The sequence below is a fragment of the Anopheles bellator genome, chromosome 2 (assembly GCF_943735745.2).
Source record: "Anopheles bellator chromosome 2, idAnoBellAS_SP24_06.2, whole genome shotgun sequence".
Classification (NCBI taxonomy): domain Eukaryota; kingdom Metazoa; phylum Arthropoda; class Insecta; order Diptera; family Culicidae; genus Anopheles; species Anopheles bellator.
In genome coordinates this window covers 84,330,398-84,347,655 of record NC_071286.1, presented here as the reverse complement: position 1 = coordinate 84,347,655, position 17,258 = coordinate 84,330,398, and the positions used below count along the sequence as shown (strand labels likewise).

General features: G+C 56.1%; 4 protein-coding genes across 5 annotated transcripts; 2 read left to right on the top strand and 2 right to left on the bottom strand.

Moving 5' to 3' along the window:
• The first annotated feature begins 382 nt into the window (after window positions 1-382).
• Window positions 383-2,876, top strand: LOC131208228 (uncharacterized). The gene is made up of 6 exons (XM_058200881.1): window positions 383-432; window positions 499-700; window positions 928-1,046; window positions 1,116-1,591; window positions 1,654-2,611; window positions 2,681-2,876. Exons 1-6 carry the CDS (start codon window positions 383-385, stop codon window positions 2,874-2,876), a joined length of 2,001 nt encoding a protein of 666 aa, XP_058056864.1.
• A 174-nt stretch (window positions 2,877-3,050) lies between these two features.
• On the bottom strand, window positions 3,051-6,187 carry LOC131211245 (mediator of RNA polymerase II transcription subunit 15). Its single transcript, XM_058204646.1, has 3 exons — window positions 6,051-6,187; window positions 5,836-5,975; window positions 3,051-5,774 (listed from the first exon to the last, which is right to left on the bottom strand). The coding sequence occupies exons 1-3, from the start codon at window positions 6,107-6,109 to the stop codon at window positions 3,091-3,093; spliced, it is 2,883 nt and encodes a 960-aa protein (XP_058060629.1). The 5' UTR covers window positions 6,110-6,187; the 3' UTR covers window positions 3,051-3,090.
• Window positions 6,188-6,503: 316 nt separating this feature from the next.
• LOC131212935 (chromatin complexes subunit BAP18) lies at window positions 6,504-7,791 on the top strand. 2 transcript variants are annotated; one of them, XM_058207025.1, is made up of 4 exons: window positions 6,504-6,619; window positions 6,679-6,770; window positions 6,841-6,942; window positions 7,077-7,791. In XM_058207025.1, exons 1-4 carry the CDS (start codon window positions 6,602-6,604, stop codon window positions 7,474-7,476), a joined length of 612 nt encoding a protein of 203 aa, XP_058063008.1. In that variant the 5' UTR covers window positions 6,504-6,601; the 3' UTR covers window positions 7,477-7,791. The 2 variants fall into 2 exon arrangements, with proteins under 2 accessions (XP_058063008.1, XP_058063009.1); XM_058207026.1 differs by lacking the exon at window positions 6,841-6,942.
• Window positions 7,792-13,239: 5,448 nt separating this feature from the next.
• LOC131212934 (transcription factor Sp5) lies at window positions 13,240-16,901 on the bottom strand. The gene is made up of 2 exons (XM_058207024.1): window positions 16,558-16,901; window positions 13,240-15,432 (listed from the first exon to the last, which is right to left on the bottom strand). Exons 1-2 carry the CDS (start codon window positions 16,648-16,650, stop codon window positions 13,900-13,902), a joined length of 1,626 nt encoding a protein of 541 aa, XP_058063007.1. The 5' UTR covers window positions 16,651-16,901; the 3' UTR covers window positions 13,240-13,899.
• Between the last annotated feature and the right edge of the window lie 357 nt (window positions 16,902-17,258).

Sequence of the window (17,258 nt, the reverse complement as noted above, 5' to 3'; positions counted from 1 at the left end):
ACAAAGCTTTCAGAAACGGGGGATCTCAATGCGTTTTTAGAGCCAAGTAGAAAGTGCCTGACGCAATTTGTCGAAAAATTCCAAAATTTCGAAGAATCACCCGACAGAAACGAAATAGGGGATAAGTTCTTGCGAACTTTAAAACTAATTGAGGTTAGTTGACAAGAACCCCACCCGGGAGTTTATAACGCACTGTGCCGGAGTGTTTATCGGTGAATAAATCATGTTTCAGCAAAACCTCTCGGTGTCGGCAGCAACCCAAAGAGACTGTAAAATAATTTTAAGCATTTTACACGTACTGTTTCACATCACCCAAATGCCATTCGATGACCGTAGGGTGATCGAGGGAGTGTTGGGAACAATCGCCACCTTTTTGAGAGTGATGTCTTGCAGTGAATTCGATGCGGCCTCCAACTTTCTCGCCGTAAGAATGTAAGTAAAACCGTCTCCGACCGGCGAATAGTGTACGTTGACCTAAACTGTTTCAATGATTCGCAGCCCAAAGCTGAGCGTGCTCTACAACGGAAAGAGCAACTATTTCGTGATGAAGTCCATTCTGGTGATTGTTTTTCAAATCGTATCCAACTACGATAACGAGGAGCAGCGTCAAAAGGCTTTGGAAATCTTAACAAACACCTTCGAAGACAGCGCCGATCAACTAAAAGAAATTTTAGCATGGAATGTTGATTCGTTAAGCACCGTAAGTATCCAGACCGCCGTCAGTAAGGTGCTTTGGCATAATTTTGTTTCTTTTTTCTCGTTATTACAGCTCTGTCGGGATTTCTTATACAAAGTGCCGGATAAAGAGTTTTTCATTCTATACGTATCATCCATTACTTTGGCGGACTGCTCGATTCTTCGCATTGAAGTAACTGTTGGCAACAATGGCCTACTGTGTGCTGTGTGTAATGTTACCCTTTGTTTCAGCCCTTTTCCGCAGTCATATGGCAGAAGCGAAACGTGCGCTTTACAACCTCGGAATTCGACTCTGCGCCTCTGGATTGGGAGGTAGCGAACGAAAACATTCTGTCGTACCAGATCATTGAGTAAGCTCGCTTTATATGGCCGCTTCTCGAATATTTACCCTATTTAATACTATTCTACACACCAACCAGCGATCCTAACGATCCTAGGGTGCGAGTGTCGTACACCGATGTTACCACGGCTACCACGGACAGCGCAGAGGAAATAACGATCTTCCACGCGACGAGTATGGAGTATCTGCAGTCTTTAAAACAATTTTTAGCTCCCTTGATTGGGAACAAAGAGATTTTGGCTTCGGGTATCGATCATGAACGTTCGCCTCCGTCACCTGTTGCGATGGTTCCCAGTGTGGTTATAGAAGAGGTTTTGATTACGGACGTTGATCAGGAGGAATGTTCGCAAGCGTCCATTGCATCTGAGCTGTATCCCAGCGAATCGGAAATTTTTGCCGAAAAGATTAATGACTATAATGATCAGGTCTCCGGAAGCTTAGTACCTTCACCTCGCTCTGCTGATGCACGAGAGTGTTACGAAGAGAGTGAAAGTAACGGAGACCATACCTATATGAGCAGCGAAGCCAACACGCCGATGCAGCACGAGCCAAGAAGTTTGTAGGCACCACAAGATGCTGCTTCTCATTGCTTATTTGTACTATTTTACCCCTTTCAGGTATCCCTGAAAGTCCAACGGCACCTGATCCATACAATATCGAGCTCGCTCGTGAGCAGAGTGTCAGCAAATTCAAAAAAACAAACTGGCGTGCGCGGCTGCGGGGAAAGCTGAAAGATCAGGCACAATCGAGCAGGGCCACCCACATGGACTCCGTCGATCTCGCAACCGGGTTCACTTTACTGCAATCGTCGACCCCGATTCGACGTTCGAAACGGTTGACGTACCAGCCTAATTTCGGTTGTGACGCTGACGAAAACGCACCCGACTCGGATGACAATGAGGAAGGTGTCGGAGGTGACGTAAGTTACAAACCGTGGAATGATCGCACACAACCGCGATCACAAATTCGCGTCAAATATGTGGCGGAAACATTGACGACAACCGGCGTTCAGGGTAAGTTTAAAAGTGCAGCGAAGGCACGCGTGTTGGCATTCTCCGGTTCGATGATAAGAACGAACACACAAGATGCAGTGGCCGGAGAAGCAGGCATGTCGAAAGACTGGGAGGCGATCAATGAAGCAGTGCAGCGACAGCTATGTGCACTGGACTCACCGTGTACGTCGGCAGAACTGGAAGAAAGAAGGCGCCCGCTGTACGAAACCGAAAACGACAACACAGAAAGTACAGTAGGATCGCCACCCAAGAAACGTGCTGCCTTGAGCGACGTTACAAACACGGGCGGGCCACGATTAGCGTTGATCAGACAAGAATTCGAAAATCCTGAGCAACTGGTGCAACACGTAGTGAACACCGTGGCCAAGCCGATGGTTTCCGAGTTGAATAAAACACTCGAAAAAAACCGCCAGGAAACGGAGGCTGTGGCCGTTCAAATTGTGGAATCGGCCGAGGCGGATTATAGAGTTATCATGCAAAAGCATGAAAAGTACAGCAAACTGATGGGTGAGGCCACGAACACATTGGCCGAAATGAGCCAATTGGCTTTGGAGTATAGACGGTAGGCGGCAGAGCGATCGCCCTCTATCGTGCGGTACTGATCGAGCTTTCCTCTTTTTTGTATTCGTAGAAAGCATGTGCTGAACTCCAACATCGATAGCTTAATCGAACAGACCGCCGAAAGGGATAAACAATTCGCCGACACTGTGCGGGCCAAGCGTGAAGAACTGGAGAAAATCCAAAACACTGCCTTCACTTTCGGCTGGAGGTTGCATCGGCAAATTTACTTGGAGGAATTGGCAAAATTCGTTTCCGAATTTGACTAACTTCGTAGTCAACATTTTACTCTATCGTTAATTCGTTTGAATTTCTTTTTTATCCGCAACGGATATCGGATCCGTTGGTCAAGAGGCGTGCGTTTTCATCGATTCTTCCAGCTAAATCGAATAAAAAATTTGCAACACATCGATATTAATATTTATTTCGTTAGAAGAGTTCACACAGGAGGCAATCGTCTGCAGAGCGGCCGAGGGACCACGATTACATCCCTAGGAGGACGCTTGTGGTGGTCGGTGCAACGATGGTCGGGTTGGGCGAACAGGCCTGACGCACCGACATCTCCCACGTGTCCAGCAGATGCGACAAGGTGAAGAGGGCCGGCAGTTTGCAGATGCGCGCCATAAACGAACGCTGCACCAAGATGAGGAACGGCGTCGCGTTGTACTCCTGTTCGATCAGCGAGCAGCTTGGCGACGTGAACGGATAGTCGTCCGGGATGGTGACCGCGACCGGTGGTACGCACGGCAGATTCTTGTCGTCCAACCAACAGATCAGCTTGATCGTTTTGCTGCCACCAAGGGCGCACTGATCGAGCGACACTTTGAACTTTTGATCAAGCCGAGCGATTTCGCCTTGCAGAATGTGCGGAATTTCCTGACTGGCCGTACCACTGGCACCACTAGCGCTAGGGCCAGTCGTGCTGGTGCTGCCCGTGTTGCCAGTGGTTCCAGTGCTAGTAGTCGACCCACTGCCCTGGGCACCAGCACCGGTTCCAGCCACCGGTCCGGAAGACGAATCTTCAGCACTGCCGCCACCAGCACCAGGGCCCAATCGTGGTTGCTTGGCCGGTGGTGGCAGGTTCTTGATGTCCGGTCCGAACAATGCCTCCAGACAGGGGCGAAAGGTCCGCTGCAGCGTGTGGTTACCGGTGGCGTTCTGCAAGCTGCTAGAGACAGCCTCCACCAGCGGGTTGTTGGTTGGCGTCTCGCGAATTGACCCGAGCTGGCTAGTGAGGGCCGCTTCGCACTTGTGCAGCGTTTCCAGTGGAATGCGCACGCTGGGATTGCACAGGATCTCCAGCAACCGTTTCATTTTCGCAATCTTGTCAATATCATCATTCTCCATCTTGGCGATCATGCGCTTCAGTGGTTCGATGTACTTGGTCAGCGAGCGGTACTTTTCGCGGTACAGCTGCTCGTCCTGAGCGTTCAAGGGGCTCGGGACCGCTCCGCCCGGCTGCCCGGGAGTGTTGAGCGATGTGCCCGGCGACTGGCCGATGGTGGAACGCTGCGGGACGCTTCCCATCGGGTGCGGATTGGGCGAAGGGATCAGTGCTGGGCTGGGAATCATCTGCCCCGGATGCGATTGGGGCCCGTGTGCCCCCGGTCCAGCCGGTGACGGCACGGATGGTGACGGTGATTGGCGTAGGAAGTTGTTTGGCGTCACACTCCGTACCCCGGCCCCTCCACCGGGATACACGTTTCCACCAGGCATCATGTCCTGTGGCTTGCGCACCATCGGATTTCCGCCCATACCGACAAAGTTACCCTGTGCACCGACCATTTGCCCACCGGACATTACTCCTCCGGGGCCGGGACCCATTGCTACCGGGTTCATCTGGTTCGGTCCACCGACGTTCGGTCCCATGGCGCCCGCTTGTTGTTGCTGTTGCATGGCCTGCGCTTGCACTTGCATCGGAACACCCGGACCGCCCGGGCCACCGATGGGACCGCCCATCGGACCTCCAATCGGACCACCCTGTCCCAGCAGCACTTGTTGCTGGTGCTGCTGTTGGAGCTGCTGATGCTGGGCGTGGAGCTGCGGGTGCTGCTGATGCTGAGGATGCTGTTGTGGCATTTGCTGGTGTTGTTGTTGTTGTTGTTGCTGCTGCTGTTGTTGCTGTTGCTGTTGCTGTTGTTGTTGCTGTTGCTGCTGCTGCTGCTGGAGTTGTTGCTGATGTTGCTGCTGGAGCTGCTGCTGCTGGAGTTGTTGCTGATGTTGCTGCTGAAGTTGCTGATGCACCTGCTGCTGACTGACAACCTGCTGTCCCATGTTCGGTCCCGGACCACCCGGGCCCACACCTTGAACGCCTGGTCCGAGTTGTCCCATCTGCCCGGGGCCAAGCCCCATCTGCACCTGATTCGGGTTGACACCCTGGGGCATTTGCTGACGGACCATCCCTGCCATGCCCTGCGGATTCATACCGGCGTTGCCACCCATCGGGCCCATCTGGTTGCCGGCATTGATACCGACGGCACCCATCTGTTGTGCTCCCATTGTGTTCTGGTTCTGAAGCTGCGCCTGAATCTGTCCCATCACCATCGGATTCATCTGGTTCGGCCCTCCCGGGACGACGCCCATCTGCTGGACTCCACCAGGGCCCTGGCCCTGCCCCATGCCACCCTGCTGCTGCTGTTGCTGCTGTTGGGCTGCCTGGGCCGCCTGCATTTGGTTCACCTGCATCGCACTTAGTTGTGCCATCTGTTGTTGCTGCTGTTGGCCACCCATTCCGACGATTTTACCACCGCCCATGCCGCCCGGTCCGATCACTCCCATCTGGCCTGGCATGCCTCCCATTCCGGCGCCCGGTCCCGGTCCCTGCATCTGGTTTTGCATCATGGCCCCCATCTGGTTGGGGCCCGGTCCCATCCCGACCCGGTTACCACCCTGCATGGCTGCCATCCCTCCCATCTGCAGTTGCGGGCGCAGCGAGTGCAACAAGTTGGAGGCATTCCCACCTCCCATCTGCCCACCCATCGGTCCGCCGGGACCCATCTGGCCCATCATCTGCGGGCGCGTTCCCTGCGATGCCAGTGTTTGCAGTGCATTGATCGGATCCGGCATGCCTCCACCGCCCTGCTGGTTAGTGTTAGATCCTTCCTGCTGGGCGGCCGCCGCCGCTGCGGCTGCAGCCGCCGCATTTTGCTGGTTCTTATGTTTGCTGTCTGTCGGAACGAGAAACAGTCAGCCATCTGCGTCATTCGGCCGGTTCGGCCCTCTACTTACTCATCTCGCGGACGTGCAAAATCAGTCGGGCCACGAAGCCAAGGTACTCGTCCTTGTTGCGGGCCTTGTGGAAGACGTGGTTTTCCATCTCGATGCCATTTTTCGATGAGGTCATTCCTGTTTGCTGGATCGCCTCATTGCTGCGAAAAGAAGAAAGCGAGCCACGGACACGAGCTGAGACAAGCACGCCACAAACGGCCCTCCGTCCGACTTACATCTTGTTTACCACACTTTGCCGAAAATTGTTCGTCTTCCACGATTGATCGTCCGCCATTGTGCTGCCCGTTCGAGCTGTTTGCTCGCTACGTTTGCCTGAATTAGGAGAGAAGGTAACTTTATTCGCTTCGCAACCGAAGACTTTTTCCGATGCCCGTCCTCTCGGAATGACGTTGGCTTTGTCGAGAATAATGACACTGCCCGGTGAAATTTCTCACACTGTTCCTCTGTCCTAAACATTAGAAGGTGTACAATCGAATTGTTTAGACAAGGCTTTGTGGCCACACAGGCAGCATTTTCTGCAATTTAGAAGTAATTATACCTTCTCTCTTATCTAAACGAGACGATTTTCTTCTAATTATAATATGAAAAAGTTCAAAGACTCTTTCGCTGTGACAGCTACACTGACAGCCCGACTGACAGCTCATTGTTTACAAACGTAAACTTGGAAATGGTGCAATTCAATTCGCGATTCTCCGTGCAGTGTTTATCCACAGCTGGTGCTCTTGTTAAATTAGCCCCTTCGCCAACTCTAGGAACGGATTTTGCCATGAACTCTGCATCCAAGGTACGGCGTGAGACGTTTGCCGAGGATAAAATGACATAACGGTTGCTCTTATTTCACAGGTGGGAGAAATCTTTACCGCCGCCGGAGCGGCATTCAACAGTTTGGGTGAACTAACGATGCAGCTGCACCCATCGTCGGATTCGCCTACCGGGTAAGCACGTTGCCGGGCACAGTGGATAGATTTGACCGGGCACTAATACTGCACTGCTTTACATTGAAAGGAGCAAGTGGACAGATGAAGAAATAGACATGCTCCGTTCCGCAGTGACGCGATTCAGTGAAGATCTGAACAAAATCAGCCAGCGCATCAAAGGTCGAACGGTGTAAGTTCATCCGCGTATTGGTTCCCCCCCCCGTTCCTATCGCTTCTGTTTCTTCATCTGTGCCAGCAACGTTCGAATGAAGCGCGCAGTCTCTAACACTGGTCTTTGCCACTCGGCATCATCTTGTTTCTTAGTTCCCAAATACGGCATACACTGAAAAAGAAAGCTTTCGAAGATGCCGGTCTGCCGGTGAGGCAACTGGCGACGCAACCATCGGTCCACACTCACCACCATCTGCACCAGCCGCAGCCGCACCAAATGGTTGTGGCATCCGCTGCGATCACTGCCTTCGATGAACCAGCCCCACCGACTACCGTTCTGGGCGATCCCGGTTTGGTGATGGATTCGGTCATCAAAGAGGATAAGAGCGAGCTCTCCAGTGGACTGCTGTGCCAACCGTCGATGCTCGATTCCGCCTCGATGACGTTGAATCGGCTCAACACCCAAGAGCACGAGGCGGACGTGGAAGGTATCACTGGCACGAGCGAAATGAAGCTGGAATTCGAAGCCGGCACGGAGGAGGTAGCCGGGTGAAACGAGGTGGACTACTTCTTCAGCGAACCTAAGGAGTAGCCCAGTGGCGCACCGGCGCATCCGATGCCAATGTCAAAAAACAACTTCTACGGTAACACGACGATCGATCGACGGGAGGATAAGATGGAACGAGCCATACGATTTACGAGACTCTCAACTACTAATTGCTGTAGCGCAATAGGAATTCACTAAATTATGTTAACGGATGTACAAAGCGAAGGGCACTCGGGCTTTACAACTGTAATCACGGAAGCCTCCGTTTACGCCCTGCTACGAAGTAACGTATAAGATAGCAATAAAAATTATCTATTTGTAACGATCTGTAGATTCGAGCGATCATTTGACAATACACGAGTCACGAGCGCACAGGTGACGGGATAATTTCGCATCGCTTCTGTTTATTTGCATAATTTTCATATTACCTCGCCCCAGTAATGTCGATGCAGGCTCGTCCATTTCGTCAGCTTGTGGCCAGTGCATGATGCAATGATAAAATTGCATTGCAAACACTGCCAAAGTGCGCTCCACTTTTTTTCCGATACGCAGCAAAACACGATCGTTCGATTCCGCGGTTTCTTCCTTCCGATGACGATAATTGGCTGGGTCAAAAAAACATTGAATTTAAAAAGGCGTGCAATGGCGCACCGAAAAACATCCCCGTCGGTTGATATCTTTGTTAGAACGTTAAACCGACTTAGCACGACCCCAGGGGCAGCCCCCTTCGCGGAGTAAACAAGGCGAAGCGCTAATGAGCGATGAGACGCGGAAAAATACCGCCACCGCGAACCGGTCGGTGGACGGAGGTGGACAGTGGCGGTGATTTAAAAACACCTTAACCGGCCCAAACCGGTTCACCTAAGCGACGGGCTTGCCGCCGTGAACCGGAGTCGTCTATTTTCGTTCCACGCTATCAATCTGGCTGCCGCGCCGCACGGCAGGCCCTCTGGCTGGCGTCGGACATCGCGCAACGCGAAAACGATGTTAATTCGATTTGTTTTTCTATTCTCCGGCTCTTCAGTGGCCGCCCCCGGGGGGGTGGATGTTGTTTTCGTAGAACCAGCCAACCACCGATCGTCCAGCCGGGTGGTGGTGGTGTCTGCGTGTGCGCCCGAAGCTGCGCGCCAACCGTCGCAATGTGTGTCGAGTGTGTTTGCGCGTCGCTTCGCGCCAACGGAACCGGATCGAACCGGTTACCGTTTGCCGCCGCCATTATGCAGATCAGTTTCCGCCGTTGCCGACTGCGAATCGGGGTTGCACTCAGCCTGCGCTGGCGGCGGCGTGGCGGAAGTGCCACTCGTAGGCGTTACTGCCTTTGTGTCGTCGTGTGTCTTCGCCGTGATGTGGCGCACGTCGCCCGTCGATTGCCCCGTAACCGAAGAGGTCTGTCTCCGCGGACAAGGTCTCGCTGCGCGCGCGCACTGCGAAGGTCGCAGATCGTGGTTTTACCATTTCGCTGCTCGCAGGGTGCCACCGGGTCAGAAAGCATGCAGGAATAGTTCGTATCGGGCCACGGCGGACAAACCTTTCCACATCACGTTTTACGAAAAATCAAATCTACCAAACGGGCCCGAATGGGGACAATATTTTTAGAACCAAACGATCGTACACAATCTATTGACCTACTTTTTTGTTGGTAACTGCTTCGGAGTTACTGCTTCGTGCCTGCCTGCGGTTGTTGGCTTCTAAAAATAAGCTCCAATCGATTGTGTAGTGCGCTTATCGGCTCGCAAACACCGGATGACAACCGAAGGCAACCGGTGGCCACACCCCGCGTCGAAGATCCGTGAACGCTGTGATTCATCACGATCCGTTTCCTTCCACACACAGCGAAATCACGGATCGTCCACGTGCACGCGTTGTCCATGGTCCATCCAAGCATCCCCCATCGGAACCGATAAGCCCGAAGACGGCACACGATCAGTGAAAGCCGTACGTACGGCCCGATGCCCTTATCGCGGTCGGTCTGCACGGTCGAGTCATGTGCGCACGAGACGCACGAACCCCGCGCCCCAAACTAAATCTCCCCCCGAAAAACCGGAGAAGGCCATCTTCGGAGGTTAGTGTTCCAAAGCCCGGCCCGGGGCCGACGTGGCAGAGTGTTGCGATGCGCGCCCCGTACGGCCTTCCTCGATGGGGGTGATTAACATTGCCTGAAAAAGTCACTTGCGGTTATCGCCACCACCGGTCCGTTTCTAGGTCGCTTCGCGACGCTTCTCAAAAACCGGTGCGCCGTCTGCGGTGCAGAGGGAACCGAAAAGAGATAAGGAACCAACTCACCAGCTCATCTTGACATCTCGCAAGGTTGCGCCCGGCAGTTCGGTTGTTCGTTTTGGCCGGCCCCTCCATCGTGTGGGAGCGATATGTCATCAGAGCGCTGCTCCAGAGCGGACGAGTGTAACGACCACGCCAAGGTGACGGCGCGCGCGCGCGCGCGCTGCGAACCCTCCGGCGTTGGGTGGGGCGCAGCATATCTCTCTTCCGGTCGGTTCCGGCAAGCGACGTGAATTCGCAAGCGGTCAGCATCCTTGAGGCGGCCATCGATCCGCCGCGCCATTTTACCTTCACTCAGTCAGTCAGTCAGTCAGTCGGGCAATGAACGGCCCCGCTTGCCAACTGTCATTTATGGACCGGCTGGGGGGAGATAGCACCAGAAGATATAATAGTAGGCTTTGCGAGAAGAGCCACCCATCGGGCGACCAACTAACCTCCACAGCCTACTAAACCGGTCCGGCCGGGCTCCGCGAGCTGTCCTTCGACCGGGCCGTTTCCTTAAGAGCCTCGAGAGTTACGTCCTCCGCCGTCGGCGCTGTTCCTGTTTCGTAACGTAGTTTCATCGGAAGCGAGCAAGAACCCTTTGTTTTTGTAAACAACTTACTGTCATTTTAGGGTCCCCCAAACAGTGTTAATTTCGGCGTAGAAACTGATCAACCGAATCTTCACGGTACGGAACCATTCATATGGCCGCACGGGGAACGAGTCATCAACAGTTGGGGGCATCGTATTGGGTGATAACACCCACATCACGGCGGTGTGGGGTCAAGGCGTCCAAGGTCCAAAAGCCAGCTCGGCTGATCGATCGCTCGGTAGTACACACCTCGGTAGTACACACCTCGGTAGTAGTACGCGGCTGGGCAGCGTTCTCGGCACGCCTATCGCGTTCTCTGCCCCAGGGGTCCCGGTCAATCGGCAGCACCGCCCGGTGGTTGAAATGACGCAAAACGGCGCGACGGGCCACACAATCCGATCACGCTCCGGTAACGTGCTGCCGCCATGATCGGGGGAGAGAGCGTCCTTTGGGTCGCGAGCGCCCACTTTCGATGAGGTTGCGATTATTGAGCCTCTGTTATCGCTGCCCGGCCGTCTCGTGCCACGGCCGTCGATGCGGATCTGGTTTTCCGCCCGCCACGTTGGCCCCTATCACCGAAACGATGACCTCCCCCCGCGGTCCCAGAGGGCACGGATGGAATGTGAACCGCCCTAGCCGGCCGGCCGGCCTCTTGTTTGTTTACAGATCGGTCCGTCGGAGCCAGCGGTCCGAACCGTCGGAGCGATCTTCGCGGGCCCCTTATCGGGTGGCCCGGCGGGGGCCGGGAGTATTGTTGCAATCCGCAAACAGAGGGCGACGGTATTGCGTGTTGCGAATCGACGCCCTGGACGACTTTGTTGGGTGCCACACACCAGCACACACACACGGAGGGCTTACAATCAGCTTATTATGTTGACCCTTGGCGGTGACCTCGCGGTGCGGGGGTCTGCGTCCCGGCGCGCCGCTCGATTTTCCCACGCGTTCACCTAGTGAGAGGGCTCCCCCCCGGCCGGAGACGGGCCGTTGTTTACCGCCTCCCGGCCAGCAAATGCACCATCCCGAGCCATTGACGTCAGAGCCATTCTTGTGCCCCTGCGAAAGGCCCCGTTGCGGTTATTTCTGGTTCCCCTGCCGCGACGGAGGCTTATCGGTTCAGCGACGGCGGAGAGTAGAGTTGAGGCCAACGGAACCATCCACCCGGTTGCTCTCCTTTACTTCTCTGCCTCAGCCAATTGAGAGAGTTTATCGCTGGCCGGGTGTTTGTTTGTGTGCCTCGTCTCAATCCGTTCTGCGCACTAGACGCGGGCCAACTGTTCCGAACCGGATGCCGGTTGTCGAGCCTTTCGGTGCTCCGCGCTGGACCGATGCCGCCACTAACTTACGGAAGTCAGCTCTCTAGGCGCTCCCCCCTAAAAGAATGGTTCCAAAAACAGATCAATCCATCAGCCGGCCAGGGTCGGGCCGTGTTCGGGTCATGTTGTTTACCTCTTCGCAGCGCTGGTCCGCTTCCGGAGTGGGGTTTCGTAGCGGACCCTTCCGAAGGTTACGCACCGCCCGCTGCCGGCATTCCGGTCACTCGGTCACCGGTGGAACCGCCACCACGAAGCGGACACTCGCCGGGCGCGTGATCTCCGTTATCACCACCGATGTTTTATCTCCCACGGTGACACTCTTGGCACACTTTGGCCGATAAGCACCTTGGCGTCGTCGTCACGGCCATCGTCAGCTGGGGGCTCGCGTACTCTCCGCGATATGCACACCCGAAAGGTAAACAGAGTGACACCAACGTGACAACCACCCCCCCACCGGGCCGGATCGATTAGGTCAGGCTGATAGCGGACCCAGCGCTTCCGAAATCCGGTGGCCAATATCTTTATGTTTCGCCCATAACCGGTTGAGGGGCCCCGGCGCGCCACGCAGGGACAAAGAGAGGCGCGATTGCGGAGATGCGCAAATAATGGTTCAACGGCCCATCGGACGTGGCCCAAGGCCCTTGCGGCGCCGTGCCGGATAGTTGAGTGCCCTTCAGATTTGATAATTCTCTTCCGCGCCCACACGAGGTCGAAACGTGATCCGCGACCCGCGGGAAGTTCCGTGACGCGTCGCCTTTTGGCAGCCCCGCGGGGAACCGGGGTGCTTCCAATCTACGACGCAACGGTGCGCTATCGAAACCCCCGGCCAACGGACAGCTGATTCAAGGCCCCGAGGTCCGGCTTTCGCGGGAGTACCATCAACGGCGCAGGGCGTAAACATGTTTATTCCACGCCGGCGGACGCGGATCTTGGTTTCGCTGACGGGAACGGCTTCGGGGTGACCGAAAACGGTTTGTTGTTTCGGTTTCGGTTCTGTTTTCGTGTGACCAATAAGGTCCGGCATGGGGGCTTTCCGATGTGGCTAGTCACGGGGCCGGACTCTTTTGCGCGGCAATCTCCGGGCGCGTGATAAGCGCCACCGGGGCCCGGGGTCTAGATACCGAGAAGCGACCGCCCCGCCCGGGTTGGAAAGCTGGTTCTGAATTTCCCAGAAACGGTGGAGGGCGACCAGCGACGCCAAAAAATCCCCGCTTCGCTGCAGAGCCGGCAGCATCGTGGCGCTGTGTCCGAAACCTGTTCCGAATGGCGAACGGACATCGGGAAATCCCACACGCCCGTGTCCGGAAATGACTCGCGTAGCTGAGCGGCGCCCCGCTAACGACCGAGTGCCCATCTGGCCGTTTAGCGCACTGCGTTTTAATGTCACCGCGGCCATGACGATGGCGATTTCGGAGCGGAGCTGTACGCCTCGCCAGGCTCCGATGGGTTCCGATCATGTCACGAGACTGCTAATACGGACAACACAGATTGGTGGATGAAGGCGGACTCCCACTCCGGGAGATTTCTTCTTTCTTTCAAATTAGCGGATAACAAACACAGAAATACGAGCATCGGTTTAGGTTTCGTTTAGATTGTTTCGAGAGTTCATATGATTTTATTAGGTGTTTGGCCCTCTGTGTGGCCCGAATTCCGAATTTCATAGCCGGTGACTTCATAGTTCGAATAATACATTTACCAGAGCACAGTTTTACGTGTTTTCTTTTGTCACACACCTGTTTTCCTTTTCTCTCTCGGGACTCGTTCCCTCGCTCTGGGTCTTACACTGTGGCATTTACAATTATCGATTTAAGCGCTAAAATAAATACGTAACGTAGCGGGAGAATCCGGAACGCCGCGTTCCGCCGCCAGAACAGAGACAACTTATAGCTAACTCCTGGACCCCCCCGGGGACCACTCCAACTAACGAGAGGCTAAGGCTAACAAATTTGGGGGGGGATTTAGAAACAATGGTAATCTTACAATCAGACATCGGCACAACTCTCGGAGTCTCTTCTCTCCTGTCCAGCTCCTCCTCGGCTTTGATAAGAGTGATATAGTGAACGCGCGATATAGTGAAGCCCTAGAGCAGCTCTAGTGTATGTTTTGTAGAGTTTTCCATTTGTAAGAGAAAAACGATCACAGATAGCGGCCACGGCCCCCCGACGGCCAAGGAACCACACGCCTCCCCGTAGAGCGCCGGTGAGAGAGGAGATAGACACGGCAACCCAAAATGCGGTGAAAGTGACACTGGGACACTGGAATGGCTTACTGACCGTCGCCGGCTTCCGGGTGTCTCCGGGCGAAGACGAACGGCTGCGCCGGCGGCGGCTGTGGGAAGACGCCGGCGGAGGCCGGATAGAGGGCCCGGGCCATGGTTAGGGTGATCTCGGCCGGCAGAATGCCTGTGGCCGCTGACGGTTGTTGACTAGCAGCTGCAGCGACGGCGGTGCGTCGTCGGCTCGGGGATCCGAGCGCTTTGGCCGTGCCGGCCGGGCTGTCCTTGTTGTGGCGCTTGACGTGCTTGGCCAGATGGTCGCTGCGCATGAACCGACGTTCGCAGACCTCGCACGCGAACTTCTTCTCGCCGGTGTGCGTGCGCTTGTGGCGCGACAGTTCGTCGGAGCGCGAGAAGCGGCGGCCGCAGTCCGGCCACTTGCAGTTGAACGGTCGCTCGCCGGTGTGGATGCGTTGGTGCGCCTTCAGGTGGCTCGACTTGAAGTAGTTCTTGCCACAGTTCGGGTGATCGCACTCGTAGATACGGCGCCGTTCCGGTTTGCTGGCCGCTGGCTGAGGCGCCGGTGGCGCAACGATGGGAGCCCGGGGGGCCACCTGGCCCGACTTTGTCGCCAGTTGCTGCTGCTGCTGCTGCCGTTCGGCAAGGGCCACACTGAACGAGGTGGCCGTCGAGCGTGACTTGGGGCGCCCGCCACTCTCCAGACCGGTGGGCGTCGCGGCCAGCAGCAGGTTGTGATGCGGGGGCACCAGAAAGTAACCGTTTTGCGTGGCAAAGATGAGTTGGGTGGTGGAGGGAGGTGCTGCCGCCGGTGGGACCGCTGCCACAACCTTCGGAGCTATCACAGGCAGGGCGGTGGCGGTGGCGGTGGCGACGAGCGGTGCTTTCGGGAGAATCGGTGACACCGGGCCGGGGGTCAGTTCCTTTCGCTTCCTCTTCCCGGCGGTGGCAGCGGCCGGAGCGGCCATCATCGTTGCGGCCGACTGTCCTTTGGCGTCCTCCTGTGGCGCCGACGGTGGAGCGACGACGGGCACCGGTGGTGGTGACATCCGGGGACCCATTTTGAATTTGTAGCTGCGGAAAATGTTCAGCGACGCACCGCAGGATTCCTCCGCACCCGGCCCCGAGCCCGTGGGGGCCGTGCACGATCCATCCTTGTTGATGCGCATGATCACGCTGGCGCGGGGTGCAGCAGCCGTGGCCGCATCCTGGGTGCCATTTTGAAAGTAGCACCGCTCCTCGTCCGAGCCGGACTTGGTCGTCTCGTCCTCGGAACCGGACCCGCACTCGGACGGTGGGGGCGTGGGCGCACAGGTGGTGGCCAGCTGCTCCTGCTGCTGTTGCTGTTGCTGGCGCTGCAGTTGCTGTTGCAGCGCGGCATGTGTTTCCAGTTGATCCGGATCGCGCACGTACTGGCGCTTCCGCGGCGGCAGATCCGACTCGTCCTCCGACGCGTCCGAGTGGGTCGGCGTGGCGAAGTGTGGCCTTGCGCTGTCTCCTTCCTCCGCACCGGCGGCCGCAATCTCGAGCTTGCGCTTCAGTGCCGCTTTGACTGCGTTATTCATCTGAGGGAGACAGAGAGCGAGAGAGAGAGAGAAAGGTTAGACAACTCGTGGCGGGTTCGCGGTGGTGGTGCACGGTGATCGAGTCACGTACTCCCGAGCCCAACCTCTCTCTCTCTGCGAGATGATGCGACCAGTTCGCGAGTGCCCTTTCTGGCTGATAAGCATTCCAAATATTAAAATCCGCTTATCAACCGCGGATCGGGTTGCGCGGGTGTGCGAGATGCGCGATCCTCGCGAGATCCAGAACCAGAGAGAGAGAGAGAGAGAGTAATGGCCGCCAATCGTAGCGAGTCGCGCCCTTAAGCCTATTTGGCGCGTGAAAAGCGCAAAAATCCGGTTTCGGCGGCCCCGCTTGCTGCGATCATCCGTCGCACCCGTCTACGCGCGGCGAGAGACGTCATCGGATACGCGCGCGCCTGCTTCGATGACGAAGAAAAGGCGGTGTGCGAGAGAGAGAGAGAGCGAGAGAGGGGCGCGCTCTCGCTCGAGCCCCGAAGGGTCCAAAGTCCGGGGCGATTGCACGCGGCTCACGTGAACAGCAGCTGATTGCGGCCTGGTCGCTGCGTGATCCGAGCGTGATCGAACGTGTTGCGTCGTGAACGCAATGGCGCGCGCGGTTTGTGTTCAAACTTTGCGCCCGGCGGAAAAGGACGGCACATCGCCCGCCTTGAAGGGGTTTTTTTTTTCGCCTCATCGTCGTCGTCGCGTGTAAAGTCTGGGGGTCTGGGCACGTCACGTCATGTGCTTGGCGCGGTGGCGTTGGAATGCCCGTGCGACGGGTCAGCCGTTGACTTGCGCGACCGCCCCTCTCTCCCCGACCAGACGCACCTCGAACGTATTTCGTGGAATTTTGCTGACGTGCGGGACGACGATCATCTCCCGTCGAGGGCGTGTGGTGGTGGCTGGTTAAGATTATTCGGGAAACGAGACCCATTTTTAAGTCCCTCTGGGCGGTTCTATTTTTATCAGGTACACATCAGGTGCAGCACACGATTGCATCAAAGATGCACTTCACTCCCGACTCGCACCACGAAAGTGCCGCAATTTCGCAACAATTATCACGAACTCAACGCGTGATAGCCAGTCCCCAACTTTGCTCCTTCACCACATACGAACGATGCCTACCTTCAAGTTTTCCACCGACTCATAGCCGGTGGTGGTGTCCTGCAACGGTGGCGTTGCCGGCGGTGACAGCAACAGGACTGATCTGCCTTCCATCTGCTGTCTGGCTTCACAAACGGTCCACGTGACGTTCACGGACACGGCAAACGAACTTTTTAAACTGTCTCCCGGCACACCGACACTGGACACATTCACAGCACTCCGGCTCAATAGTTTTAGGGTACCGGAAACGGATGTTCGAACGTTGCGACCGGAACACGGCACGTGTGCGGCACTCTCACGTTGTCACCTCCTCTTTGTTGTCTGCGCGACGGAAGGTCGACCTCCAGACACTCTGGTTATAAATGTAGCGGGTTGCTTGGATCCAACACGGCACCACTTCACACTGTTCACGCCTTTCACGGTCTCTGCACGATTCGCTTCACTGTGGCTCTCGCTGGCGGGAGAAACGCGTCCGTTCGCTGCGACGGCACAGAATGTTGTAAGCTCGTGTTTGGGGCTCGCACTGCTCTTGAATGGTCGCGCTGCTCGCGCCCGGTTTCGCTCGTGCCGTCTCGCTCCCGCAGCGCGCCTCGCATTCGTCATCGGGTTGTTGTTGTCGTCATCGGTCGCGCGAGGGGCGACCGGGTGCGGACGTGTCCGCGCACGCGTTTTCCGCCCCACACGTAGTGCTGTGTGTGTCCGCGTGGGTTGTTGGTTAGAAC

Bases quoted from the DNA above. Each gene is read 5' to 3' on its own strand.
- LOC131212934 (XM_058207024.1), bottom strand. From the start codon at position 16,650: ATGGAAGGCAGATCAGTCCTGTTGCTGTCACCGCCGGCAACGCCACCG. The intron at 15,433-16,557 runs GTAGGCATCGTT...TGTCTCCCTCAG, and splicing joins AGTCGGTGGAAAACTTGAAG to ATGAATAACGCAGTCAAAGC.
- LOC131211245 (XM_058204646.1), bottom strand. From the start codon at position 6,109: ATGGCGGACGATCAATCGTGGAAGACGAACAATTTTCGGCAAAGTGTG. The intron at 5,976-6,050 runs GTAAGTCGGACG...TTCTTTTCGCAG, and splicing joins CAAAGTGTGGTAAACAAGAT to CAATGAGGCGATCCAGCAAA. The intron at 5,775-5,835 runs GTAAGTAGAGGG...TCGTTCCGACAG, and splicing joins TTTGCACGTCCGCGAGATGA to ACAGCAAACATAAGAACCAG.
- LOC131208228 (XM_058200881.1), top strand. From the start codon at position 383: ATGTCTTGCAGTGAATTCGATGCGGCCTCCAACTTTCTCGCCGTAAGA. The intron at 433-498 runs GTAAGTAAAACC...AATGATTCGCAG, and splicing joins AACTTTCTCGCCGTAAGAAT to CCCAAAGCTGAGCGTGCTCT. The intron at 1,047-1,115 runs GTAAGCTCGCTT...CACACCAACCAG, and splicing joins CTGTCGTACCAGATCATTGA to CGATCCTAACGATCCTAGGG.
- LOC131212935 (XM_058207025.1), top strand. The intron at 6,771-6,840 runs GTAAGCACGTTG...TTACATTGAAAG, and splicing joins TCGTCGGATTCGCCTACCGG to GAGCAAGTGGACAGATGAAG. The intron at 6,943-7,076 runs GTAAGTTCATCC...CTTGTTTCTTAG, and splicing joins CGCATCAAAGGTCGAACGGT to TTCCCAAATACGGCATACAC.